The sequence below is a fragment of the Stereum hirsutum genome, assembly GCF_000264905.1.
Source record: "Stereum hirsutum FP-91666 SS1 unplaced genomic scaffold STEHIscaffold_3, whole genome shotgun sequence".
Taxonomy (NCBI): Eukaryota; Fungi; Basidiomycota; class Agaricomycetes; order Russulales; family Stereaceae; genus Stereum; species Stereum hirsutum.
In genome coordinates, this window is record NW_006763133.1 from 300783 (window position 1) to 327447 (window position 26665).

Genomic DNA, 26665 nt, shown 5'->3' on the forward strand with positions numbered 1-26665 from the left:
TGCATGAGTCGCCGTTACTATTTGGCCGTTATTAGTCGCTAATATTGGCATTGATGATCGCGAGAGGTTCACCAGTGAGCTTGGGTCAAAGTAGTATATATGTGGACATACGCCATGTACATACTTATGTTCAGTACTACATGTGACCCCTGCCTCGCAAAGGGCTCCCGGCTGACGCCCCTGCCTCGCACATAGTAGTACGTGCTTCACAGTTCACTTCAGACTTAGGCTCTGACCAACCGTTATCACCTGACGTGAAGAAGATCGTTCACTAGGTTATACTTCAGAGAAGTTCAGACTCCTCGGACGTGTGCCACACAACACACGTGACCTTGACTGGGGGCTGGCCCGACAGGGCCCGACTTGAGGCAGGTTGAAGTTTTGGTGCCTATTTTTAGTATTGCTGATCGCCGTCTCGCTACCATCTCGCCTGTCATGGCGACAATAAAACAAGACCTCCTCCCATGTTTCCCTTCCTATCATCAACAATTCCTTCTTCCCACTTTTCTACTACGGCCCGCAGGTACGTCTATAAGTTCTTCGCATCCTCAATGCTTTGTCACGGCGAGCAGCCTGGTCAGCCAACGTGAATGAGACTGCCTTGGCTCCGACGCAGCGGCGAAGTCAAGCAGCTCACCGACAAAGCTTGAGGTGCTCGCGCCCTTGTTTTTGCTATGCTGACTCCCTCCTCTTTTTCATTCTCCCTCGCGTTGCTACGCTCCCTCTTTTCGGGGAACTGTTGGACGTCTTCGTTATCCGGTCTGAACACGTCTAATTGTCGCTAGCGTGTGAGCCGTCCCGCAGGTACGTCTACAAGTTCCACACACCCTCAATGCTTTGTCACGGTGAGCAGCCTGGTCAGCCAACGTGAATGAGACTGCCTTGGCTCCGACGCAGCGGCGAAGTCAAGCAGCTCACCGACAAAGCTTGAGGTGCTCGCGCCCTTGTTTTTGCTATGCTGACTCCCTCCTCTTTTTCATTCTCCCTCGTGTTGCTACGCTCCCTCTTTTCGGGGAACTGCTTGGACGTCTTCGCTATCCTGTCTGAACACGTCCAATTGTCGCTAGCGCGTGAGCTTGCCTATCATCGCTCTCTAGCTCTGCTCGGGTACGTGTTGAAAAAGTATGTTTTCGCTCCTGTCCCTTCCCTTCTTTTTGCTTCTCGGCCTTTTTGTTTTGTGTCATGAACTGTGGTCGTTCGGAATATCTATTCGCGGCGGTTGTATCTCCTCGATTGACATAACACGTCGCTAACTCTTATTCCTTTTTTTCTCTATGCCCCGCGTTGTCTAAATCGTCAAATATAACGCTCAAGACCAGCCCTCCGCCCTCCGCCATTACCATGCCTCCACAGTTTTGGTCTCCTCTTGCCACGCGGTCGGGCAGGCTGTATCCGGGTCTCTCCCCCGCCTTCATCGTTCGGACAAATTTCGACTACGAATCTGCCTGGAACGCGGCTTGCCACCGGGACGACTTGGAGGGAGAGAAAGAGGCGCAGGAGAATCCGGCGCTTCTTCGCGGAGAGCCCGAGGACGAACCTGACAACCTCCCTGATTTCGACGTCAGCTCGGATGAGGACGTGGATCGCGGGACCGAACTCTCGTCTCCACTCACGACACCTTCAACAAGCCCCACAACTCCACATCCGAACCTTCCACCCGTGCCTACTACCAGGGTTGTAGTCCCTATTTCTTGCGAGGACAGACCGCCCTCGGCCGTCGATAACGCCACAAAACGCCCTACAACTCGTCGCACTCCTTCATCGTCTCTGCCGACTTCTGCCCCCGTGTTGTTTGATACCACGCTCAACCGTGCGGGACGCACCGATGGCGATTCCGAACCACAGGATGTCAGCGACGTGCGGAAGAAAAAACGGAAACGAGGTCAGGGTGCCAAAGCGGCAAATACCGCGAGGGCCGACAGGAAGAGGCGAGAAGAGACTGCTGAGCGAAGGGAGGCAGGACGAATGCCCGTCCACGGTCAAGGATACGTGAACCGATACCTCAAGGTCGATACTGTGACGGAGAACTTCGACGTGTTTGAGTATAGGGCGGTACAAGGTGGCGATACAGGGAAAGTCGATAGAAGGGGAGGAGAGAAGGTTCAGGTCACTTTGGAAGGTGCTGAAGAGACCGGGCATAGTCTATTCAACTGGAATGGCATGTACGTAAACCGCTCTTTTTTTGAGCCAGGGCTTTCTTCTCTGACAGTGTACCCTATAGACGAACCACCCATATCATCGATCGCACCAACCACATCTCAATCGTCTGCGTTGGCAAGCCTGTGGAGACCGACTCCCGTCCCCAAGAGAAGACCTGGGACGCGTCCATGGAACGTCTAGGGTGTTTCCTTGAGACCACACGGCAAAAGTACTCGTCAACATTGTCGGTGAAGGATCGTCACAACCGCCGTGGTCCATATCCCGGTGTGAGTGTCGGCTTTACGCGTGGCAGCGGCTCTCTGGTAAGATCAGTAACTTCTTTGATCACTGTGACTGTACTGACATCACTTGCAGGACGTCCATAACCTTCAACACAAGAAGGCGCACCGCCCAATGGTACGAGAGCTGGTTGAGAACCATGATGCGCAACGGGTAGTCGCTTTCCAGAACGGTATGTGATTGCGTATACTATCCGTTCCGACTATTTTGACCACTGATTGACTACTTCAACTGCAACAGAGTCCCTTGCTGCACACTTCCCGAAAGTTTATTGCGACTTGAAGGAGAAGGTCGAGGCGATCTGCAAGCACCATCCAAAAGTGAAGCCGACATTTCCGTCCCATAGCATTTACCCCGGATGCACGTTCAACTTGGGCCCTCAAACTGTGACCGATGAGCATACAGACCCTGGTAACATCCCTGTTGTTCCATGCTCAGTCACCGGCCTGGGGGATTACGATCCCAACTTGGGTGGCCATCTGGTTCTCGAAGATCTCAAGCTCATTATTCGTTTCCCGCCGGGTTCGACCATTCTTCTTTCGTCCGCCAGTATCCGGCATTCGAACATCCCGATCCAGAAAGGGGAGAAGAGGTACAGTATCACCCAGTTCTGTCCTGGCGGCCTTTACAGGTGGGTCCGACATGGATTTCGTCCGGCCTGCACGCTCTCGAAGAGTGAAAGGGAGGCCCTTGACGGAGATGCACAGGTTCGTTGGCAGGCGTACTGGGATTTATTGTCCACGCCGGAATCGCTGAGAGAAGATAGGCTCTTTTTAGTGGGGAAGGAGGAGGTGTGGCTCAGGAAGGGGACGGGCCCCGGGGAGATCAAGGAATGAATGTGGCACCTTGCGCCACACCGGATTACTATACGATTTTCACCCCTAATACCTCATTATACACCTCCAACTGCTCTCAATATTTGCTTTCGCTATCTCTGTCTACTCTGCTTCAACTTCATAGCTACTATACAGTCATGCTCTCGGCTACTAGCTAGCTTGTTAGAGATACATTGGCACTCGTCCGAGCAACGTTTCGATGTACCAGATTTATGCGACTCTGTTGTGTCGTTTCCACGTGTTTCTCGTGTTTTTCAACAAGATTCTGCCACTCTCATAGTCGAAGCTGCAGCCGCTCCACAATGATCGTTTTTCTCCAATTGCGATCCGCTGGATGAAACCCGCAGTGTCATCAGGACTTCGCAGACTTCATCCCTACCATACCTAATCGGCCGTTCAGTTCTAATTGTTAAGTTAGGACACCGTTCCTTGACAGTAAGTACGCCCAAAGGGAGCATGGACGCCTTCCTTCGTCATCTAAGCCTCATGGCGAGCACAGAGACAGCTTGAGAGGAGTGAAAGGTGGGCAGAAACATTGAGGTCCAGAGCAGACAAGTGGTTGTCGGCGAAAAAAGGTGAGTGCAAGTGACGCCGTCGCGTTCGAGCTATGATGACGGAATCGTCGAAAGCCGCCACCGGTCCTGCGAGTTCCCCGTCGGGGGTCGGTGTGCGTGCGCCGAATCATGTTATATATGTATATACGGCTGCGAAGCCTACTCGTGCTACTGAAAGTACACTGACATCTTTGAAAGGTAGAGTGGTAGACATCGAAATATACAAGGGAAATCGACTGATGCAGAGAGAACTTGTGTCGTGGTGGCGGGATGTAACACGGAGGGCATGAAATATGTGGATTACAAAAAAGGTTGGTGTGCACGGATGCCTATCGCAGGAGGGTTAGCATGAGGTAAGGCTCCAGTTCAATCAGGACACACCAGAGCCGATTTCGAGACTTCTCTTATGGCGACGAGCGCGGAGTGCGGACCATCGTACACTGGTAAGTATCGCGCGACACCCGCCACTTCCCACGTGGGAACACGAGGACTTGCGCCGAGTTGCCGCCTGCATCTGCTTTCGTCCCCGGTATTTCTAATACCGCTCCCAGATATATTTCTCTTTCGCTCTTACCATCTTTCTGGGTATGGCGGCCTGTCGTTCACTGACTTACGAAGAGGGATTTCAGTCTCGGCTGGTGGTCAATCGCTCCTGTCTCGTTGATGCTGGTCGGCGTGCTTACTACTATCTACGCATAAGTGTACGTAATCCCATTCATGCGACTACTGGGAATTGTTCTTGTCTTCGAGGTTCCTATAGTCTCAAGATACCATCCGCACCAAACTGTTCTGGACAGATATACATTTTCTTCCACACCTTTTCGCGCGAGCCCATCGCTCCTCCGCTTACTAGCAAACTCTACCTCGGGTGCGTCATTTCGGCTAAGCTTCACCAATATACTCTTCGAGTGACTTAAGTTCTGCTCGTTTCCCGCCAACACACGTCCTCGTTTGTAACACGCCGCACGCCTACAGTCTGCAGTCTGCGTCAGTGCCATGTATGTTATGACTATACATATAGTAAATTTCGTACACTTAGCTGTCTCGTGCAGGAAACTACACCATCAGCGATAGTCTCTTGGAGAGCTAGCCGAAGCTTGGAGGAGCTTGCTAGCGCTTGCAAGGCTCGCCAAGGGGCTCAATGGGCTGTCAGCTTCGCTGACGAGTCGGCCTCGTCTCGCACTCTCCATCACTTTCTCCCGCTCGCTCCTTACCTAGGACCTCCCTCGCTACTACCCAATGTCTTTGCACAAGACGCAATGTCGCCAGTGTCAAAAATTTATTTGACAAACTACCCCTCCTGATAGTCACTCCGACTCCGTTGGAAAGCCATGAACTCACGATGATCGGTAAGTATTCGAAACAGAAAGCGGATGTAGACACGAAGACAGATGATGATCGCCAACGCGATGTATATTTCAAGAATGTAAACGACGTATATTAAGTCAACCCAACGCTACTGCGGTAATCTGATATCACCTTTGGCTACTCCTAGGTCTGTCCAAACTGCCCCAATCCCCGTGCGAGGTACACCTTTGCCGCGTTCTGATTCCGGGGCATCTTCGCCTTTCTGAAGTTTTAACAACCATTGCCTCGCTTTGCTGTCCTGGGAAATGATTTCATGATTGGCAAGAGCGAGAGCAACCCTCTGACAGTCCTGGATATGCCCCCAGCTTCTGCACAAGAAGGCGACCATCACCTTTTCAGTGACAGCGAGATCAGCTGTATCTCGGTCGGTTCGGCGTGGAATAAGGGCCCGGGAGATGGAAAGATTACTTGACGGTCGGTATTTGTTCGCGATGGTCCCGATCGTCAGGGCAAGTTGATATACAACGTAAAGGATGTGTGATGTCTGCGGTTTCGTCGACCTCACAAGCTTCAGCACTTTATCTTGGCTGTATTCCTCCTCAAGGTACTTGAGCATGTAGTCCTCGGCGTCCGTAAGATCCTTCGCAGCAGGAGGCTGATCAACAGGAGCTGGGGTTGCCACACCCAAAGAAGGTTGCGTGCCGAATTCGAGGTGACCACGGCCATCGACCGTGCGACCGTCTTCCCCGTTATCGCTGTCCGCAGAAATGACCGGGGGCGAGAAACTGCTGTGGGTGTGTATGATTGTGTTGGGTTTGGACTGATGCGTGTACAAGGAGTCATACGCTGTCGTGTCCTGGTCTTCATCATGATCCATAGGTAGGTGCGTAGGGTCGCTGCTAGGTCTCGAGGTAGTAGGTGGGTTGTAATATTGTTCCGCCTGGGTATAGGGGTCGCCATCCTCGACCTCGTTGATAACGTGGTGAGGCGTTGGTCTGTTCGGTAACGTGGGGAATTTGGACGGCACGCTTTGGTCCTGAGGCTGAGACATCGAAGTTGATGACCGCGGCGAGAACACACTCAATTGATGCAGAGGCTATACTGGTATGAGACATACATCGTGATCATGATGGAGACTAGCTTACAACTGGGGTGCAACGCAGATAAACCCAATCATTCCCGTTGTACTCGATGAGCGGAACCTTACGATCATGGGCTATCCAGGACATAGCATTCGCTCTGCGTTCAATCAGGAGGAGCTCGTAATCCTCGAGAAGAGGAAAGTGCCAGGTGACGCGACAAGCAGCTAAATGCCGGACGACGTCAAAAAAGGTGCGATAATAGGAACAAAGGGGTCCACTCACACGAGGCTATGCTAGGCCGAAGAACGAATAGATAACCTATAATCTCCTCTACAGCGACAGACACAATACCGCGTGGGCAGACCATCCGTGTCTCGAAATCCTTAGGTCCTAGATCAACGGTGGTTGGCTCGCTGTCTATTACAAGTCGACGGTCTTCGAAGCTAATCATTATTTGACGCGTTTCGGGGAGTTGATTCCCAGAGGAGCGACGAACTGGCGGCGACCTTGTACTATCACGAAGTATCCCGGAAATATCACGTAGTTCTGTGCCTATTGAAGACAGTTAGCGTAACATCTGAAATGAGGAGACAAAGTACGTGCCTCTCGAGCGCGGTTCATCGTTAGACGGGTTTGACATATTCGTTCCTATCAATGACGGTAAGGATACGGCCAGGAATGACGGAACTAAATACGCACCTCCCGAGTCCTGAGGGACCACGGGTAGAAGAGCATTGCCGTCGTGGGACGGCGGGATGTCCATCGGCTCATCGTTAGACGGGTTTGGGATATCCATGCCTATCAAAGACGATGAGGATACGGCCAGGAATGACGGACATAAGTACGCACCTCCCGAATCCTGAGGAACCACGGGTAGAAGAGCATTGCCGTCGTGGGACGGCGGGATGTCCATCGGCTCATCGTTAGACGGGTTTGACATATTCGTTCCTATCAACGACGGTAAGGATACGGCCAGGAATGACGGACGTAAATACGCACCTCCCGAGTCCTGAGGGACCACGGGTAGAAGAGCATTGCCGTCGTGGGACGGCCGGATGTCCATCGGCTCATCGTTAGACGGGTTTGACATATTCGTTCCTATCAATAACGATGAGGATAAGGTCAGAAATGACAGATGCAATTACGCACCTCCCATATTTTGAGCGGCCCCGGTGAGCGGAGCATGACTGCCGTTAGACGGCGGAGTGTCCATCAGCGCATCGGTGGACGGGTCTGACATATTGATACCTATCAATGACGATGAGGATACAGCCAGGAATGATGAACGGGACTACGCACCTCCCAGATTCAAAAGGGGCCTGGTTAAAATAGAAACATCGTCGTGAGACGATGGGGACCTGTACATGGCCTTGTCGCCATACTCATCGATCTGGTCAGACGGTAGTAACGGGTTTGCACCTAGAAATAACGTTGAGAACGGAGTCAGAGGTGGAAAACATAAGTAAGCGCCGCTAGAAGCAAAGGTAGAGACGCATCATTACCGTGAGGCGTCGGAGTGGTGTCCATATACTCTGCGCCACTCTCAGCGGTCTTGCTAGACGGGTTCGATACGTCCACACCTATCAATGGCGATGAGAATAAGAATAAGAATTATGAATGCAAGGACTCACTACTTGAAGCCAGAGGGAGAATGGGTAGTCCAGCACCGTCACCATGCGACGGTCGGGAGTTGTTAACGGGCCCTTCCGCACAATTGTCAGGCTTACTGGACGCTTTTAAGAGTGCTGTCTCCCCTTCGGTAGGAATATTTGCTTGTGCATGTCCCCGTGGAAGCTCGTCTTCACCCTCTAGACATATGACAAGACGTCAGGAGGAAGGCGTGTGCATAAAACGACAGAGCCACATACGCTGAGCTGAATAGATATATTAGTCGTCCAAAATAGTCGCGAACATGTAGATGTTAGAGATTGGTCAGTCGTGCAGATGTGGCGAAGAGGTGTAAGAGTCGTAACGACGCACTTGGGGTAATACCCACAAGAGAGGGCTGAGAAATCTCTCGAGCGCCAAACGCAGTGTTATCAGGTTGTGTAAAGGGAGCAGCATTTTCACGGCCTTCTTGCAAAGAGCTAGCACATGACGATTGCATCTGAGCAAGAGATTAAAACAAGGTAAGGCTACCAAAACGCTATACGATGCGGACGAATTCTTCGTACCGGCGGAATGAGGACGAGGTCACGTTTGACCAAACCGCACAATACTGCGTCAGTGGCGTTCAGCTCGACCGCTTCACCAGCAACGGACTTCCTGATGAGATTCCAATTGGGGCAGTGTTTGTGTCCAACAATATGCTTCCTCATGGTTGGTTCCTTACGAGGATAACTACCTCCTTTGCCCTGGCGTCGCCCAAACGACTTCACCATGTCCTGAATAACAGACTATCAACATGCGGGTAGTATTCACTGAAAGGGTAGCCGTAGTCATACACTTAACTCTTGTGCTCCCAAGCGACGACTAAAGAAAGCGTGGTGATTGAGCCTGACGGCCGAGAATACATGCAACGAGTACAATTGTGTGAATTGTCACTCACATATCGTCCTCAGTCAAAACCGCGGACATGATGGAAGAGAAGGGGAGCCTAGGGATCAGACAGCGAGGCAAAAGTATGAACTGTTGAAAGGAGGCCGTGTCGCACAGTATATTGTGAGACGGCGGGAATATTAGCCCCGATGCCTATCTCGTGCCCAACAAGAAAAGTTGGTCATTAGTCCGAAGATCTGAGGATCTGGACCCCAGCTTGTCATGCATGGTACACTGAAGACCTCTTGAGTGCCCTGGTCCCGTTAGCAACAAAGGACGGAGGTCCAGCTGTGCGGTAGGACTCAAACGGGTAAGACTGTGCTTGTGTGATCTTGCGAGAACACACCCGCTAAAAACAGCTCTCCATCGTCGAAATCTTCACGAACCACGCTTGGACAAGACTTTATCCCTCTGTGTCATCACTGGCTCCTTTCCCATAACACTTCATAAGAAACGTAGTGAATGAAAAATTTGCCAACTACTGGTCTTCAGGCGCGGGAGCTCGGAACGATGCGCGTTTAGACGGTTTGAGACGGGAGCATCCGGACACGGAGCTAAATAAATCCTTCGGAAGCGCCGTTTCGGCAAGCGTACGCCTCCAAAGGAAAACGCGCAGACTTCTACAAAGCCTCGGTAAAAGGATCGGGAGCAATGATTGGTGACCTGCCGACTCGGAGATCATCGTTGGTTTGGCCAGTATGGTGGCTCGTTCAAAAAAGCGAGGGATAAACCAATTTGAAGGAACGGCGATCATCGTACTGTATTTCGTATTTGCAGCGAAGCAAACCCACGTCATTGCCCATTGCTAAAGCAAAGAAAAAATGATACGAAGAAGAACCTCGTGGTGCACAATCTTCCAAGCGTGGTCTAGATGGCCGTGAGGTGTACTTGATGCAGAGTCCAACGTGGACTGTGCCTCCAAATGCGCACTGGAGAAATGCAACCGGTTGTGCGATGACACGGCGGTTCTGGATATGAGTGGGAATGCACGCTATGCCTGCAAGCTGCAGGCTTTCAGGCCTTCAGGCCCTATGGTGGCAATATAAGTTCGGGCTCGAGGGACCAGGGCGCGGCTACTACGGGCCGGGAGCGTTGAAGAGAGGGGCGCAGAGGGCGGAGGCGGGCCGCAGGGCAGGGCGCTGAGTGGCACCGGATCAGGGTCGATATGATCATCGAAGAATACAGACTTATCTCACCGGGCTCGCCCAAGAGATACACTCTGTCTAGAATCATGCTGTTCATGATCGAACAAATGAAAGGCTGCGTAGGAAATCGCACATATCGTGGACAAAATGCCAGCTGCCCGGAATGTCAAGACTCAAATAAACCGCTCAAGCAAAGGTGCCCACAGGCGACGAGTGACTATGCTTAGTTCCCCGAGTTCTGAGCAAGCGCTGCATAAAATGTACCCCAATTCAGCTCGGTACGAACCCAACATTTCAATGTGGTATGATGGTAGACACACTCAACATATATCTGGTAGCGAAACCCATCTCCAGAAAGCTATATATACCCGTCTAGATGGTCCAGAGCCTTTCAGTTGTGCGCTGGTCGAGGGTATGGGTTCCTCTGCGGGAGATTCCTTCCATAAGCATGGATGTCATAGATAGAGGTATAATGTCCCTAGGTCTTCGTCAGTAACTCAAAGCATGTATCATATACAGGACAGGTGCAGTGCTTTCCGGGAGTGGTCACGTACAGCGAGATGCCAGCCAGCATGGGGATGTAGCCATTCTCGACTTGTTCAGTGGTATTCAGCGCGCGCGTCTTGAACTTAGAAGCTGTGGTATCCCAGTATTCCTCCATCAGCGTCCAAGCTTCGTCAGATATACCCTGCGCACGAATAGCACAGTGTCCGCGGGAGACCCTATATCATCGATACGTTATAACGCACTGCCAGTGGAGACTTGTTCACCTGGAAATGGTGGTACGCACCTGCACTTGAGAGTACTTAGCCATGAATCGTCGTGTCCCGTGCGCTCATCACATAATCCAACTCTGTTCATGTTGTTACTTACGCCGGGTTCCTCGAGCAAGTGCTCCACGTAAAATGCATAGGAGCTGCGATCGCTCGTAGCCAACGCAACAAACACGCTTGCGAGTGTTGGCCTGGAGTCGATGGTCTGTTTGGACATATAACGACGCTGCTCATTCTGCAGGAGAGCTTGGGCATCTTTGACAGTGACGTGCGGCAGGACCAATGAAACATCTCTAATGGGCATAATGGAGAGGCTCGAAAGAAGGAACCACTGAGACGCCAGAACTGAATAAAGATAATGCTGGAAGGAATTGTGGTTGAGAAGATTCAAGCTCACATGTGAGGGTGGTGCCTTGTACATCTCCGCGTTAAGTGATCTTTCAGAGACGGTGATGGCGACAAATTTGGAGTTCCAATCGAACTCAGATATCTTCTTGTAACTTCCGCAAAGATCGTAGGCAGCGTGTGCAATTCCCAGAGTGAGATGGCGGTCTTGTCGGTGACGCCATTTGCACAAGTCAGCGGTTCGGGTTAAAGGTGTCACACCGCAAGCCACAAGACGTTGTATCTGGGAACAAGTAAAACTGTACTGTGGTAAATTCGATACTCGGGGTTGCATGCAAGAATGAACCGTACCGATGGTCCTCCCAGTCTTGCTTTTGACACTCTAAGTTGCAATAGTATCCTGCCAAACATCGGCTACAGCGCTTGAGAGGTCCACGGAGTGGGGTTTCTCGACATCTGTCGCAGACTTTGACGTTCATGTCGTTCGGAAGGATCTAAGTAGTCTGTACGGACAGTAAGTAGATCGAGATGAGGGGATCGCACAAGCGTGCGCGTTCGGTCTTGATAGTAGAGTCGTGTAAGTGAATCAAAGGTTAAGAGCGCTTCACGCACCCTGAGACAGAGGGTCCAAACGGTTGCAAGGGGATACTTACCACAATGCGGCTCAAGATTTCCGCAAGGCTACAAGGCGGGCCGTAGTGAGCTCTCGCTTGCGTCAGTACATCGCGTTTATCCATTGTGTGTGGCGAAATCGGGAAGACGATCTGCCGGCTCCCGTAGGTGGCACAAATGAAATTATCTCGGATTGAGCCTTCGCCAACGCCTACGGTCGTGTTCCGGACGAGAACGACTCGATACCTTTCCATCTTACCTCCAGCCAACTTCTCCAGCTAGAGACATGGGAAGTGTTAATGTGCCCGCTGTCCTGCCGCACACGTCTTCATCTGCCCCGTCGGAAAACGCTGGACGCTGCATATCTCCTAACGAGAACGAGCACGGAAACGTCGAAGGCACAGACTCGGTACGTAGATTCCATCCTCGTAGAAAGCGCATCCTCCTGAGTATACCGTGATATGAAAAGCTCACGTACACTACCGCAAAGACCATGCGAAGGGCGAGCTTCGGTTCACTCCCACTCGAACTCATGCTGGCGATTTTCCTTTTCGCGCAAGTGGACTACTGGCCCACTTTTGCTGTTCACTGGGGTTCGCAAAGCTGTTGCGGGTGGCTGATCTGGAGATTGGTGTGCAGAGAGTGGCGGGACCTCATGAATGAGAGCGGTGAACTGTGGTGCCATGTTGTGGTCACTTCGAAGTGGGAGTGGGTTCATAAAGTCCTGGAGAGGTCAGGGACTCGCCCCATAACGGTCAGGTTGTCTGCTTCTGGTTCGCCAAATCCCTCGCTGCTACGAGATCACCGGAATCGAATCATCCGCCTGATTCTGCGCGACATAACCCAAGAAACCATGAACGAGGTTATGAACGCGGGATTCCCTAAACTGGAGGAGATAGAGATCACTGGCGAGGTCTGGACAACGGACCCCCTGGTAGACGTCGAATGGAACGGTGACGCTTTCACGAACGAGTCCAAGCTTCGTTCGCTCTCCATATCCCGCGTCACGATGTCCCCTTCACGTATATTGCGGTTCCAGAACCTATCTTCCCTGCTCCTAGGGGCTGGAGACGACATATTGTCCTCAGTCGACTTTCTCATGGCGACTCTACCCTTCCTCCCCAAGTTACGGACCCTGGAGCTGACGGTGCAGATTAATACGAGCAGGGGAATACGAAGGGTGGGGTTGGATGAGCTACGGCGGTGTAGAGTTTCCGGGACTGGATCCAGTATCACGACATTTCTTGATCTGTTCGAGATGCCGCAGGTAGTAGACGTGGATTTCGACGTAGAGACCCGTCTGGACTTGGCCGCGGAGGAACAATTCTGCAGAGCGGTCATACCGTACGTACGGCGATTTGACAGTGTGGCAAAGAGGATGGGTGTCACGGTACAGAAGAGCTATGGATCGGTCGTCACGGTACAGGCGGAGCTCGGGGAGAACAAGTTGCGGATCACCATCCCTATTCCATCGTCATCGTTTCTGAGCTCTACCACAGAGCTGATGAAGTCTTTGGGAGTATCTGGAGTTGAGTGCTTGGCGTTGAGGAGCGGGACGACTGATTCAGGGGAATATGTAGTAGACGAGGGTTGGGGCCATTTCTTCGACCTCACGGCCGGCCTGAAGAAGCTCACCATGTCGGGCTATGGTGACCGGTGGCATCAGCTTGGGCTCTTAGTTGGGGGGTGCGATACGTCCGAGGATGGGAATCTTTTACCTTGGAGTTCCTTGGAGGAGGTGAATATGCGATCTGGTTTTTGGGTCAAAGTCGAGGTTGCCGATGTCTGGGTACAGGGACTTCGCAACAGACAGGAGCGGGGCGTTGGGCTGAGATCTCTGTCGATTTCGAGGTGGGAGATGCAGGCGAGTGGTTTCTATGGGCGTGCTTTCCGGGACGTAGTGCAGGATTTGGAGTGGAATGTGGCGAGGCCCGGTAAGACAGAGGAGCTGAGCTGTCGCCACGCTGATCAAGCCAGACTTTCTTCAGGTAAGACCCGTTTAGAATCAAGCACTTGCGGAGATCTGACGTATACTTATACAACGTAGACGAGGGATACAGGGTGGAGGAAACGATCTGGGACGAAAGGGCCAAAGGGTTCGGTCTTGCTTGGGAAGGGAAGCTGAAGACCTTTGTGCCGGCAAGTACTGTTCCGTTCGCTCCGCTTTTGAGTGATCTGCGTACTGACGCCAACCTCCCAGCAGAGTTGGGATAAGTTTGGCAGCGAATCCCCGCCACCAGACAGTTGTACAAGATATATGGAATAGGCGCACGATAGTCACGGTTCGGAGTTGTTCGAGATTCTCAAGTTGACGATGTGTACTATAGGACCGCATCGTGAGACCGATAAGATAGCCCAACAAGCACTGCCCCGCACTAGTAAGTACTGCAAGATGAGCGGCGATAACTCGATAGACGTCCATATCTGCCTTATTTAAGGAGCAGACGCTGAAGAGGGAGACCTGAAGCCTGATGCCTGACAAGGTCGCGCGCAAGCTTGGCGGCGCATTCGACACAAATTTTCGCATATGCCACGTCAGAAAAGGTAAGGCACGTGACTTAACCAATTGTTCATCGATACAGTGGCCCTTCACTCGAACAGCCACAGCACGATCTGAGTATACTGTTAACGTTCCGCGATTAGAGATGTTTTCACCACCCAGATTCTGAGCAAATTTGTTCTGGCAAACCGAGATATTCCCATTCGACACTATTTTAAGCATGCATAAGGTCTGTTGTCGTCCTCTGCACAAATTCTGCGTTCTGTTGAGCGATTTCGGCAGATTCCGGGTGGCGAAGACTCTCTATTGCGTTCGCCAGCCTAGGTGGCGCCCCATGAGCGCCACCGGCCACCGCTAAGTGCGAAACAGACCATCAGAATTTAATAGACGAGTGCATGCGACTCGATACGATCCTGCGCATATCCCACCCTTCTACGACTAGTAGACTAAAGCTACCGTACCAATTCAATACGAGAGCTATCATATGATTCTGATTCATATCCTATCCTCCATCATGTCACCATCACTATTCAAACACATTATTCGAGAACAATAGGGTGCTGCTGGGAGCCTTGGCCCAATCGAGCGACATCCTTCTCTTCGCCTTCGGATGAGATGTCGATGGTAGACTCGTCCTAACAAAGTAAATAAGTGGCATTTTGCGTCCATCAGACGATCCCAGAGCGAAGAACAAAGCCACAGATAGCATACCGTCAACGTAGTCCGCGCGCGTTTGGCCTGTACAAAGCCCGGTCCCCAAAGATATAAGACTGAGTCATGCATCGTAAACCGTCTGGCACTGACCTTAGGCTTCTCTTCGTCCGAGTCAAAAACTTCGATAACGTCTGCATCCTGCGAGTTGCAAATACGCAATATTATGAGAAGAACATCCAATAAATGCAAACATCGTACCAGATCCACTGTAGCCATCTGCGGGTGCATAACAGTCCACATCAATAAATATGCATACTATCATGGGTCCAGAGGAATACGACTCACATGTAGCTTGGGCGTGCTTGCCTGCTTCTAACAAACAGATGAAAAGTGTCGATGAGGAATCATTCACCACTTTGCGCATCAAGTAGATAACTCACTCGACATCTCTTCTTGTTTACAACCCCAGTGGTAAGACGACGATCTAGTATCTAGATGTATAAAATGCACATACTGCGCTGCTAGCTTCTTCCTTTGACTGGATTGTATCCTACGGTAGTCGAAGTAAGCATCAGACATCCATCTCAACATACAAACTCTCAAGACAGATGGACTCACCGCCTTGGCCTTGCCTTTGTTTATCTGTCGTTGCTGTGACTCGTCAGCTAGACTCAGACGTTTTCTACATGGTTTTACGAAGTAAGCATACCGGTTGCGACGGTCCTGGTTTCTGAATGAGGGAGAACATATGAGCTCCAATATTAAGTCGACAATATACGCATATGTACCTTCTCCTCTGAATTGGTTCGGCTCAAGTCTTTGCGAAGGTTCTACAAAAGTATAGACAAAGACATTTGCTCAGGTTAACGGATGTTAATATGTACAAATGCGCAATCTCACCAGCACCGCCTAAGGAATGACGCCATGAGTGCCGTGCATGGAGAAAAAGGTCAAAGTAAGGCGACCTACTCTGTCCGCCTTGAGCGCATCCATCTGCAGCACTTCGGCTTTAACATCGTTCGCATTCGCTAAACCTCCGACGACGCGCTCTCCGGCTTTCCTTGCCGTACGCTTAGGAGAATGAGGCGGTTCAACCTTGATGGGATAGCCGGCGACAGAGTGAGGGGCATCAATCCCTAGAGGGCGGTAGGCGAGACGTTGTGGTTCCGTTTTGATCAGGCGAGCATCTGTATTAGAAGTTTCGGTTTTGACGATGAAGCCGGTAGAGGTCGATGTTTGCAGCTCGCGCACAAAAGCTTCCTGTAGATATTCCAAGGGGTATATCAGTACGTAGGTGAAATTGAAACCGCAAGAGCTTACGTCGCTTTTCTCGGTCTCCTCCTTCTTCTCAGCTTCCATGTCATCGAGTTCATCGGAAAGCCTGATGGCCTCAATATCGTTAATCTCCTCTTGGGTCAACGGCTCCTGGCCATCAATGAGATTAAATCGGGCTGGACCTGAGGGACATTGATGGCACTAGATGAAGCAGATAATAGCGATCAATGCACGGCAATTTTAGGACGTATGTCGGGACGAGAGACATGATGAGCATACGTACGATAAATCCCTGCATACCTGCGCAGTGTTTTGCATAACATACAACACGGCGCCAGTTGCCTTTATCCATAGTATGAGTACCCTGCTTGCAGACCTCGGGCAAGGGTGCCACCGCCTTCTTCCGCACTATGGAATCGACCTTTTTTTTCAAGCGATCTGAGTAAATAGGATATTCAGTCGTCCAGCTCTCTTCCGGATAGTGACCCCTGCCTCTCTTGCCGGGAGAGCGCGAGATACTGCGCTTTCCGGGAGAGCGAGAGATACTGCGCTTTCCGGGAGAGGACATGGCTACGAGAAAATCAAGACAGATCAAACAGACAGAGGAACGTGAGGTAAACGATAGAGGTGATGAACGCTCTGGGAGGAGCAAGAGATCGGACCACGGTGCGTCAGCGCACTGGTCGTTTGTGTTATCTACTTATATACCTATTTCAGTAGCATACGTCTTCTTACGCGTTGCAGTCGCCGCCCTGTGGGTAACGTCTCGGCAGAATCTATCCGGGATGGCGAACACCGCCTGGCTTGGTTTTCCTTAGCCACGGCATGAGAGCTACCTCCACGGTCCCTGTGACTACTTTGGATCGTTATCCACCAACCGGTCATTCGTAAATGTATTACGGGGCGTGACTTGCAAAGTACCAAGTACCAGATTCTCTGTGGTCGTTCGTCCGATTGCTGTGCTACTTAACCTTCCCAAGTGGTTCGCCGGATGTGCTGCCCTTGGTCCCCACATCTATTCAGGCCAATCTAAAGATGGGATAGGACGGAGATAGGATAAGGACCAACAAAATGGGAGGCGTAGAAGATTTCACGATCTACGGCATTGAGACCGAATATCAAGACAACGCGTTGGATGAGAGACATGGTAGTAAGTAGCCCAAGTAAACGAAGCAAACGATCCCCGATGTGCGCCCCTCAACTCCTAAGCAATAGTCGCAACGACTTCGGCCTCAGATCCACTCTCGAGCATGTCGATAGATATCGGGTCGTCCTTGGAACCCTGCTTCTTGAACCTTGCTATCTGGGCCGACGTAAAACGCGTAGTGGACCTTGACTTCACCTTCCTAGTACGTTTACGCGGAATAGGAAGCCCAGAATCAGAGATTACTTGGACATCGGAGCCCGAGTCAGTTGAAGTCTGGTGGGAGGAGAAGTTGGTGAGGATCCAACCATACGGATCGGAGAGGTTAATGACTATGCTCGCCTGCTTATAGATCTTGGTCTTCGTAACAGAAGTCCCAGGCTTGTTGAAGGAATCGTCAACAATTTCGATTTCCCTGTCAAGCGATGTATTGTCCTAGGGAGGGTAGTAGTAGTTTCAGGCAAGAAGAAAGCATGTTGATAAGGAGATATATGGACCACATACATGAGACTGGACGGGGCACTCATGCTGTGGGGCAGACCTATCTTCGTTGTTCTTGCTTGATCCAGGAACGGGTGGACTGTCGCCAATCGACCTTTTGAGCTTCTGAGCAGGAGGTGACAGCATCACTAATTTATCAGGGTAACGCGGAAAGTAAGCTTACCTTAGGAGTGGATGGATCGACTGCCATGTCGTCGCTCTGGTACCGAATGTGACATGGTCAGGCGGTCACGCGAGCTGTCGAAAAACACTTGACCTACCGTCTTTCGTTTCTGGAATGGCGTAGTTATCTGTAGACTTTATCAGTCGAGTAACGCTGATATGAGGCCTCAAATGATTCAAAGCAGACCTTTGGTTGAGCATCTGTGGATGTCTCGGGCTTGGGCGTATGCTCCACCTGGAAGTCCGGTAAATTTACAAAGGACAATTCGATGTGGGTATCACGCACTCACAATATCCTGAAGCCCCCATCGCGCAAGTTAGCAATCTGTGGGGCACTTTGGTACGAACAAATGGGGCGTACTTTACAAGTGGAATCCTTGGTAGAATGGGCATTCGAGGAAGGTGATGGTTCAAAAGAATCTTTAGCACGTTCATGTATGAACGGCGGAGCGTGGGTAGAGTTGTCTTCGATGACAGCGGCGGAAAGCTTCCCGAGGCCCGCCTATACGAGAAAGGTGAGTAGCGAAATGAGCCACAACACTGTACACACCTCATCCCCGGCCTGGGCGATAGCGAGACCCTGAATCGCCGGAACGTCTGCCTATACGAAAAAATCTTTCATATATGAAAACGAGTAAGACAGCACGACGAACCTTTTCGCTGGCCTGGACAGTAACGGGAGGAGGCTCTGTATTTGTGTCCATGTGAGAGACGCAGATAGTGTCGTTCCGGTGCACACTCGTCAGAGACGTTGGGACAGATAATGGCGGAGAACGGCGCGTAAGAACAGTCTTGGGACAAGAGGAGCAAGAGTCAGCCATCGTGAGTCTGGAGAAGCGAGTGAAGGTTTTAAGTGGGGGCGACGCAGGGGAAACCAAGGCAGTCATTGGCCGAAACAGGCCAATGGCGCAGAATAGCATGCGACGGGGTTTTGTTGGTGCGTTCCTTTTGGTTCCTTCGCTTCCGCCGAATTGATCGGCATTCGGTTCGAAGATCCTGGTTTTAGAGAGATCTATGATCCCGAACCTCGGGTTCACGAAGAGAAGCGTAACTTCGGATAAAAAGAACTGACGCCACCGTAGCGGGCCGCAATCTTCCGTCTCATTTGGATAGAAGGCCTTGGGAAGGCCTTCTGATCGTGTGCGTAGAATTCCTGAACATTTCAGACAATACTCATAGGCGACGAACGACTCCCTCGCATTGACTTGCGCGTTCTGCCTCCGAACGACCTCCCCTCGAGTTCTGCTGTATTGTCACCACTCCGCCCCGTTGAGAGAGGTGAGGCTGTCCTCACATTTTGACTGACCAAACTCGATGATCCATCATGATCCCTAATCAATGACTTCCTATACCAAGGTCCAACCGTAGTGATCCGCATAACACGCTCTGGCCTCCCGGTCGTGTTTTGCTATCCGTCATAGCCTTTTTTCTTTGTTTCCGATTGCGGTGAGCATCCTTGTCGACTGAGCAACTCGCCGTAGGATTACTTACCGAGGTCTGTAGACCATGAACTGTTTACCGCTCGAGGTCGTAACCGATATATTCGTACTGACTCAGGAAGACGATATGGAGGAGTGGTATGATAAGCGACTTGTCAGTCCAGGCTGGAAAGAGGTGATCGATGGGTGCCCGAAGCTGTGGAGAAGAGTGGACCTTGCTGCGGGCTTCAAGTTTGTGGGCAAGCAGATGGAGCGGGCGAGTGGGCTGCCTTTATGGGTCCAGACGGACGTGTCGCAGTGCGAACCATTCGGGGCGGCTTGGATCGTGGCGTACTCCGACGTGATCGAGCAACTCACTCTCTATGTACGGTCCGACCAGAAACACGATGGGCTGGAGGTCGTCAAGGATATATTCGAAATCGTGCAGTTCCCCCTCCTTCGTCGCCTTACTATTCGTCGAGAAGGTCGCAGCGGAGATCAAACGGTATCCCTTCCGATATTCCCTGCCGAGCTGGTGGATCCCTCCGCTCTCACACACATCGAGTTGACAAACGTATCCTACCCTGCGTCGGCATTAGCATATAACACATCTCTTCGCGTTCTTCGCCTCGATAACTCGAGCTCCGCATCCACGATTGCTCTGGGAGATCTCCGAAATGTCCTCGCTGCCTTGCCGCTGCTGGTCGACTTGACTCTCGGAGGCAAGCTCGCTGTCAACAGAGACGACCTCAAGCTCCCGCCTACCACGTTAGCAACCTTGACGGAATTCGCCTTCTTCGGCAGCATGAAATGTCTCGACCATCTCTTCGCAGCATTCTTACTCCCCGGTGTTGAGAGCTGGAAGTTTCGACTTCGAGTCGGAAGAGCGGGCATATCGTCGGCGAGTAGATTGAGGACCGTCATGAGGACATGCGCGGCGTTGCCATCCAAGATAGACATGCGTTGGGTCTCGAGTACAGGGAGCAGGGTACAACTCCTCGGTGGAGATTATCCTCGGTCCTTCGCTCTGCAGCTCTCTGCTCGGCACAGTTCACCATGCGAGATACTGTCCGACTTGCTGGTCGGGGTGGAATCTCTACCGTCGGTGACGCAGCTACATCTCCACGGCGGATCGGATTTTTTGGAGGTTGGCGAGCCGAGGGACGAAGAGGTCGAGAGGTTCTTAGTGGCTGCGAGGAGTGTTGAACGGGTCGTGTTCCACGGGAATGGAAATTCGTGGGTCCGGGTTCCTGACGTTCTGAGGCGGAGGTTGGCGATGGGCGTGAACATATGGGAGAAGATCGTGACTGTGGAGTTTGGGAGGGGTGTCGCTCTGCCATACGTCGTAAGGGTTTGGTTGACGCTCTTTTGGAGGTTGCAGTGGAGAGGAACGCCGTTGCGTGTGTTGAGATTACAGGGGTGGATGCTTCAGACTGCGAGTACATGGGAGTTTCGAACGCTGGCCGAACAGTTGGGCCAGGTGGCGGAGACGGTAGAGGGGGACTTGGATCATGATGAGTATCAGGTGACGTTTTGAGTAGAAGTAATATTTTTGTCGGTTTGGATGCGCTTCAGGATGTTTTACACTGCGTCATGTGTTACTGCAACGACCGTCAGATTATACAGGCCCCGTCGCTAGCTAAGATAGAAGTGTGAGACTTATGGTTGAGACGCAGTGGCGACGGGCTATCTGTACACGCACCCTTTCAGCAGCCCGGACGAAACCACACCCATGAGATAATAAGGCGGACACGTCAGTGAAAGAAACATTTGGAACGAACATGATTATACCACTCAAGGAAGAAATTCGAACTGAAGTATTAAGCAGCGCGAGAGACCTTCACGAAGTACTAGAGCTTCGTCGAGATCCGCCGTAAGCACACCCCACCTCACAGGAGACACTCGGTAAGGGTGAACCACAGCGAATATCCATTACTTGGCCGCATATGCTAATGTGAGTGCTTGAAAACGAAGGCCCATGAGGGTCAAGGTCGATGTCGCGCCCTTGAAGTTTCATACACCAGTCCCTTAGCAAGTTGACGCCGCCGTCGAATTTGTACGGGCGAAGTGGATTATAAACGTGAGTGTGTTTGATGGCTTTGAGTCCAGCGGCGGGCCTAAGGCTTGCGATTGAGCCGTTCTCCAACTTAACGTGTTTTTATCAGGTGAGCGAGTTAGTTGACACCGTGCGGATGAAGTGTAACGCGGAACAAACCCGAATCACTGTCACCAGCGCCATATATCTCCTTCGCCTGTGTAAAACTCTCAGATCCGGGTCAATAATCGACGGTGTTAGAAGTACGCACGGAGAACGGGCGGGGCGGGAACTTGCGGTTCATCTTCGCGAGCAATCCGTGATGGCTCTGGGCGAGCACCGCTATGACCGCTGACAATTTACTATTACTGCTCGTGATAGTCGTCTTCCACATCAGCTCTGATGCAGGACATCAGGTCATTGCGACCTTCAAGGAAGGCTTCTCATCCGTGATCGCGCCGATGAAGCGGGTGGGGCCACGGTATCCGGTAGCGGCCCCTGCAGAATTCTTCCCGAGAGATTTAACCGAAGGTCATCAGAGAGACGGGGTACGTAGATGGAGAGGAATTAGCTCCGGCCACGGAGACAATATTGTCTCTTCTCTTGCGCACCGAGAACACGAAATCCTATGCTGCAAGGGAGGTCTTGCTGATGAAGAGGGGGTGGAGACGGTGGTTAACAATGAGTCCCGTGTCCACAGTCAGGGTACAGCAGAGGAGTTGTTGATGCTACTGACGTAGTATAACACCAACAACCATGGCGATCTGAACGGTTGTAGCATGGACGAGCCAATAGCCAACAATAGGGACTTACCTTCCCTGACCATTCGCTTTATTGACAATGCCAGTCCGAGGTGGAAATCGATCTAGAAAGACGATAGTACAGTGCCAGTGTGTATAAGCCCCAAAAAATCTCGGCCGAGAATAGAATTGCTCACCCAAGGTTGGCCGACATCTCGATGACAGCGTCCATAGCGCGAGCTTGCGCAACGGCTTTGAACGTCGTTGTGGTAGATAGCTGCGCATGAGCATGCAATATTGAGGCCTGGATCCAACTCTCAGTATCATCTTGCACAGTGCGATGAGAAACAAATGAGTAGAAAGATGGAAACCCGACGCGCCAGACTACCACAGACGCCACCCGACTGAATGATGGACCGATTACTAGTTACACCCACCATCAATAGCACGCCCCGTTCCATCCAAAAAAAGTGTCTCGATGACAGCCTCGAAGACGAAACGGAGCGAGCGAGCACACGAATGCAGGTGTGCCCACAGACAGGGAGACAGTCCGCGTGGCTCAGGGCAGTTCACGCGTCCTGATGCTACATATACAAAGAGGGCAGACATATCTGTTCAGGATCATCGACGTGTGGCATACAAGTGCGATTATAGTGCCGGATCCAGTTTTCTGCTCGGGCAGACACGAAAGCAAAACGAAACCAATTTCGTTCTGTACGCTCCGAACTCGTCCATACAAAAGCAAGATGTGCTCTGTAGCAGAAGAATTTGAACGTGCTTCGTTTCTGCGTTGGCAGAAGAGAGGAACATGTGGGATGGATGAGAGTGCAATACACCTTGTGAAATCAAGGTAATCCGCGAAAGGACATTCATGCCGTCCTTCTCTGGTGCGGCCAGCATACGGTCCTACAGACCGCCTCTAGACCGCGCATCCAGGAATGCACGAATGTGCTGCAGCTCAACTAATTCTCAATCAGGAAAAGGAAGAAAAACACGAGCCGGCGGAGGCTGGACTATCCGGACACGAAACGCTAGATCGACTCTGACAGGAACCGTAAGATGACGGATGTCCCAAACAAGACATCGTGAGGAAAGGAAGATAAAATGAGCTATAGAGAGTTCATCCTGCGTGGGCACGGAGAAATTGCATACCACCGGGGGCGGGTCTGCAGCATGCGGCAAACTAGGAGATGTCTATAGGAATCACAAGAGACGAAGGGCCACGCAACAGAATGATACTACATACTGATACGAGCATATTGAGTAGAGCCAGGGTAGGGAAGCATTCACAAGCTGTCGTTGATCACACTATGAATAGCCCGGTAAGAATTGTTGCAGTGATCATATCTACGGCATGAGGAGCTCCAGCTCACCTTGATCAACTACTTTCATCGTTCCCAGAATCAACTAAACTCTAACACTTCCTCGAGTACTTGTGAGACAATTACTTTCCATGCGTCGCACTGGTCCTGTCATTTTCGGTGGCCTTGACATCCGTGGGGGTCGAGATAGCATTCACCGATTGGTCAGACTTTGCGAGACAGATAGTCTGAGTTTGAGCCCAAGCCGGCGGCTTCGTGCAACCGCAACTTGATTGACGGGTACCGCTTCCTGTGGCACGAATCCCTTCTCCAGCCGTCTTTGCTTTGTAGGATTCCGCCGCGTGAGCACGCATGCTATGACCCAGATTAGTAGAGCATTTTTGAGCGTCGAACGCGATCTCACCACTGGCACTCTGGAAGATCCGGTACGTTGATTGGGCCTCTAACCTCTTCACCAGACTGCGTAGGGCGGAAGTAACTCAACAGATCGCCGTGGTTTTCACTGTCATCTCTGATCGGCATATCTATACAAAGATTGATTGAGAGACTATATATTACACCGTGAAAAAAAAGAAGGGCACCTTGCATATCAATCTCCTGTGGGCAAAGCATTGCCAAATTCTCAACCGGCCACTGCCAATGCATCGGATGTGATACGAGGACGTCTGTGACCAGTGGCAGAGTGTGAAAGATTTGGTTTAAAGAGGAGTAATGTAGAAGGTGGTTACCCTTGACACTTTGTTCGGCGACCATTTTGATGGGTGTATATGCAGTAGATGGTGGTAAATGGACTGTTCGGCGGTGGATGTTGGGCAAGCGTTCGGTGGGTTACAACTGATATTGTGGCATCGGCGCGCTGCGGTCCGGTCATCTCTCGGGCTCGCCAGCCAAAGCCGGCCCGTTCGCACCACAGCTGGCCACGTACCTTGTGGTCGACCTCTGCCCGACGTCGATGCCGACTGCCTCCATCGTCGTGCTGTCGTTCGTTGCCCACCACATCGTTGTTGCACAAGCTGCGCGTCTAACCGATGCGCGGACCGTTGCGATCTTAACCAGTACGCGACTGTGGAGCACGACTAGGTGCCAACGTCCGTCGGTATTTTCGATATGTGGTCGACCTCTGCCCGACGTCGATGCCGACTGCCTCCATCATCGTGCTGTCGTTCGTTGCCCGCCACATCGTTGTTGCACAAGCTGCGCGTCTAACCGATGTGCGGACCGTTGCGATCTTAACCAGTACGCGACTGTGGAGCACGACTAGGTGTCAACGTCCGTCGGTACCTGCGATATCTGTTCCTCATCAGCCACACATCGCGAGTCCTAATCGGTGCGCGATGCAGTTGCGAGCCTAAAACGCACGCGACCGTGTCTCTTGACGAACAGACATCTCTCTTTTATCATCATGGCCAAAAGACATCGAGGTAAGTCCCTGTGCCCCAGCTTATGCGCTCGAACACGTCTGACACGTCTCCAACGATCTTCTGCTCCCTTCAGCGTCTGCTTTCAATGGTCAAACTCATTGATCCATTATACATCCGGAGAATGGAGATTTTATCGGAAGATGCGAATTCGGATATGGTACGTGCGGCACTGGTCCGTTTCCAAGCGACATGCCTTCTCCTCCACGCCATCTTATCTGACAGTCTTGTAGGGGCACGCCGCTCCACGATCAACGATACCAGTGTACTATCGTCTGCACTCCACGCTCGTCGCCATAAGAGAAGTCCCGAAATCGGCTCTGGTGCGTCCCGGTTGATCTTGAGCCTGACCTCATGCTAATCCTCCTGCTATAGTCATCCGTGTACACCAACCTTTTTTGTAATCCACGTATTCCATGCCCTCCGTGTTACATCCCGCCACCACGACACAACTTCTCTGCACCAGTCGATTTTTCTGCACCATGCTTCTCCCCCGCAGAGATCGTCGTATCGCGGGCGGTTCCCTCGACTACGCCAAGAACGTAGCAGAGCTCTACAGGCTATGCAACAAGACTCGCACTTACCGGCTTTTGCTGTGTTCGGGAGAGGATGTACAGATGGGACGATGGCGTGGATATCTGGTACGTCTGCCGACCTTGACTCGTTCTATGCAGTACGTTTATTTACCTCATGCCATTCTGTAGCATACGCAAAAGCAACCCGGCCAACCCCCGACCCGCCGCCGTCGTATCGCGGGCGACTCCCTCGACTACGCCAAGAACGTAGCAGAGCCCTACAGGCTATGTAACAAGACTCGCACTTACCGGCTTTTGCTGTGTTCGGGAGAGGATGTACAGATGGGACGATGGCGTGGATATCTGGTACGTCTGCCGATTTTGACTCGTTCTATGCAGCACGTTTATTTACCTCATTCCATCACCTTGCTTGCTCCTTGTCCGGCCGTAATTGTCGCTGAATGTCACCAACCTCACAGCACCAAACAAACGACGTCATCGCGTCCTTGCGCGTGTCAACCTCAACTTCATATTATGTTGCTTATCCGCTCTCCCGCTACGAGTTCAATTCTTTTGTTCCTGTCCTGTCTTGTCTCTTATTTACTGACTCCCATTTTGTTACAGTCACTATGCTCCTGGTTCTGTCCAGGTGTGTTCTCCCGGTGTCCCTTAGGCAACAGTCGCCGTCGTTGACTTTCACGTTCACCCACCATGCCACCGTGACTGCGTTTCCTCGTTGAACCTCTCGTGCCGGTTGTCCTCTCGCTTTTCCTCCAGCTCATGAGACACCTGTGATATAACATCGTCAACGTCTCACAAGAGCCGTCTAGTCTCGTGACCGATGCTCCTGAACGGCACCGCCTTTAACCTGAACATGGTAGGGCGTCAGGCTTTTGGCGGACGCGCCATATACGTCGTCACATATATGATCGTCTGGCCCTGCGAACGATAATCGATAATCTATGGGCGCGTACAAGGCTCCTGTAAACCATATACCTGTGCGGCGCCTCCTTCAACTTGACTCGCTTGATTGTCGACTGGTTTTACGGGTGAAATGTGTTCTGCTAGCCCCGCGAGCTGCTCGCAGACCTTCCCTCTCCTCCTGTACAGTGGTTCTATTCTATTTGGTGTCGCGCCATCCGGTACAGTGTGTGTCTTCGAGTTGTCTCGGTACGGTCGGGTGTTGATTCTTGCCCTAGTAGGTCTTTTTGTCTGCATCCCGTGTTTCAGGATGTCTTCCTGTAGGGTGTGAAGCACAAGACACCAACTCTCACCTAGATGTTACACGAGACGGCTTAGCTGCCTCCAATGGTATTAAATACTCGTGTTCGGTCTTCGTCGTCTTCAAT

General features: G+C 51.6%; 8 protein-coding genes across 8 annotated transcripts; 3 read left to right on the plus strand and 5 right to left on the minus strand.

The window, feature by feature from the left end:
- Positions 1 to 2783: 2783 nt before the first annotated feature.
- Positions 2784 to 3092, plus strand: STEHIDRAFT_28104 (uncharacterized protein; the record flags this gene model as incomplete). The annotated part of the gene is made up of 1 exon (XM_007300291.1): positions 2784 to 3092. A coding segment is annotated over one exon (309 nt), but the record flags the coding sequence as incomplete, so codon positions are not given.
- A 2193-nt stretch (positions 3093 to 5285) lies between these two features.
- Positions 5286 to 8796, minus strand: STEHIDRAFT_153377 (uncharacterized protein; the record flags this gene model as incomplete). The annotated part of the gene is made up of 15 exons (XM_007300638.1): positions 5286 to 6233; positions 6283 to 6443; positions 6502 to 6771; positions 6919 to 7017; positions 7069 to 7167; positions 7219 to 7317; positions 7369 to 7467; positions 7519 to 7638; positions 7722 to 7799; positions 7851 to 8027; positions 8088 to 8093; positions 8200 to 8326; positions 8394 to 8603; positions 8664 to 8691; positions 8768 to 8796. 15 exons carry the CDS (start codon positions 8794 to 8796, stop codon positions 5286 to 5288), a joined length of 2550 nt encoding a protein of 849 aa, XP_007300700.1.
- A 1554-nt stretch (positions 8797 to 10350) lies between these two features.
- STEHIDRAFT_108240 (uncharacterized protein) lies at positions 10351 to 13846 on the plus strand (the record flags this gene model as incomplete). The annotated part of the gene is made up of 7 exons (XM_007300639.1): positions 10351 to 10369; positions 10427 to 10684; positions 11441 to 11534; positions 11643 to 11758; positions 11911 to 12041; positions 12102 to 13620; positions 13680 to 13846. 7 exons carry the CDS (start codon positions 10351 to 10353, stop codon positions 13844 to 13846), a joined length of 2304 nt encoding a protein of 767 aa, XP_007300701.1.
- Positions 13847 to 14671: 825 nt separating this feature from the next.
- STEHIDRAFT_108241 (uncharacterized protein) lies at positions 14672 to 16629 on the minus strand (the record flags this gene model as incomplete). The annotated part of the gene is made up of 14 exons (XM_007300640.1): positions 14672 to 14767; positions 14844 to 14870; positions 14937 to 14984; positions 15045 to 15062; positions 15132 to 15158; positions 15227 to 15277; positions 15301 to 15336; positions 15405 to 15468; positions 15496 to 15509; positions 15575 to 15616; positions 15756 to 16046; positions 16107 to 16262; positions 16345 to 16353; positions 16387 to 16629. The coding sequence occupies 14 exons, from the start codon at positions 16627 to 16629 to the stop codon at positions 14672 to 14674; spliced, it is 1122 nt and encodes a 373-aa protein (XP_007300702.1).
- Positions 16630 to 17265: 636 nt separating this feature from the next.
- On the minus strand, positions 17266 to 18689 carry STEHIDRAFT_153381 (uncharacterized protein; the record flags this gene model as incomplete). Its single annotated transcript, XM_007300641.1, has 9 exons — positions 17266 to 17640; positions 17710 to 17811; positions 17870 to 17905; positions 17967 to 17996; positions 18056 to 18103; positions 18159 to 18164; positions 18230 to 18370; positions 18419 to 18469; positions 18522 to 18689. The coding sequence occupies 9 exons, from the start codon at positions 18687 to 18689 to the stop codon at positions 17266 to 17268; spliced, it is 957 nt and encodes a 318-aa protein (XP_007300703.1).
- Positions 18690 to 19374: 685 nt separating this feature from the next.
- On the plus strand, positions 19375 to 22061 carry STEHIDRAFT_108243 (uncharacterized protein; the record flags this gene model as incomplete). The annotated part of the gene is made up of 5 exons (XM_007300642.1): positions 19375 to 20811; positions 21319 to 21366; positions 21452 to 21584; positions 21703 to 21869; positions 21960 to 22061. 5 exons carry the CDS (start codon positions 19375 to 19377, stop codon positions 22059 to 22061), a joined length of 1887 nt encoding a protein of 628 aa, XP_007300704.1.
- A 1444-nt stretch (positions 22062 to 23505) lies between these two features.
- Positions 23506 to 24382, minus strand: STEHIDRAFT_108244 (uncharacterized protein; the record flags this gene model as incomplete). The annotated part of the gene is made up of 4 exons (XM_007300643.1): positions 23506 to 23737; positions 23787 to 23907; positions 24011 to 24048; positions 24309 to 24382. 4 exons carry the CDS (start codon positions 24380 to 24382, stop codon positions 23506 to 23508), a joined length of 465 nt encoding a protein of 154 aa, XP_007300705.1.
- Positions 24383 to 25229: 847 nt separating this feature from the next.
- STEHIDRAFT_108245 (uncharacterized protein) lies at positions 25230 to 26192 on the minus strand (the record flags this gene model as incomplete). The annotated part of the gene is made up of 6 exons (XM_007300644.1): positions 25230 to 25361; positions 25386 to 25467; positions 25489 to 25570; positions 25626 to 25707; positions 26027 to 26105; positions 26134 to 26192. 6 exons carry the CDS (start codon positions 26190 to 26192, stop codon positions 25230 to 25232), a joined length of 516 nt encoding a protein of 171 aa, XP_007300706.1.
- Between the last annotated feature and the right edge of the window lie 473 nt (positions 26193 to 26665).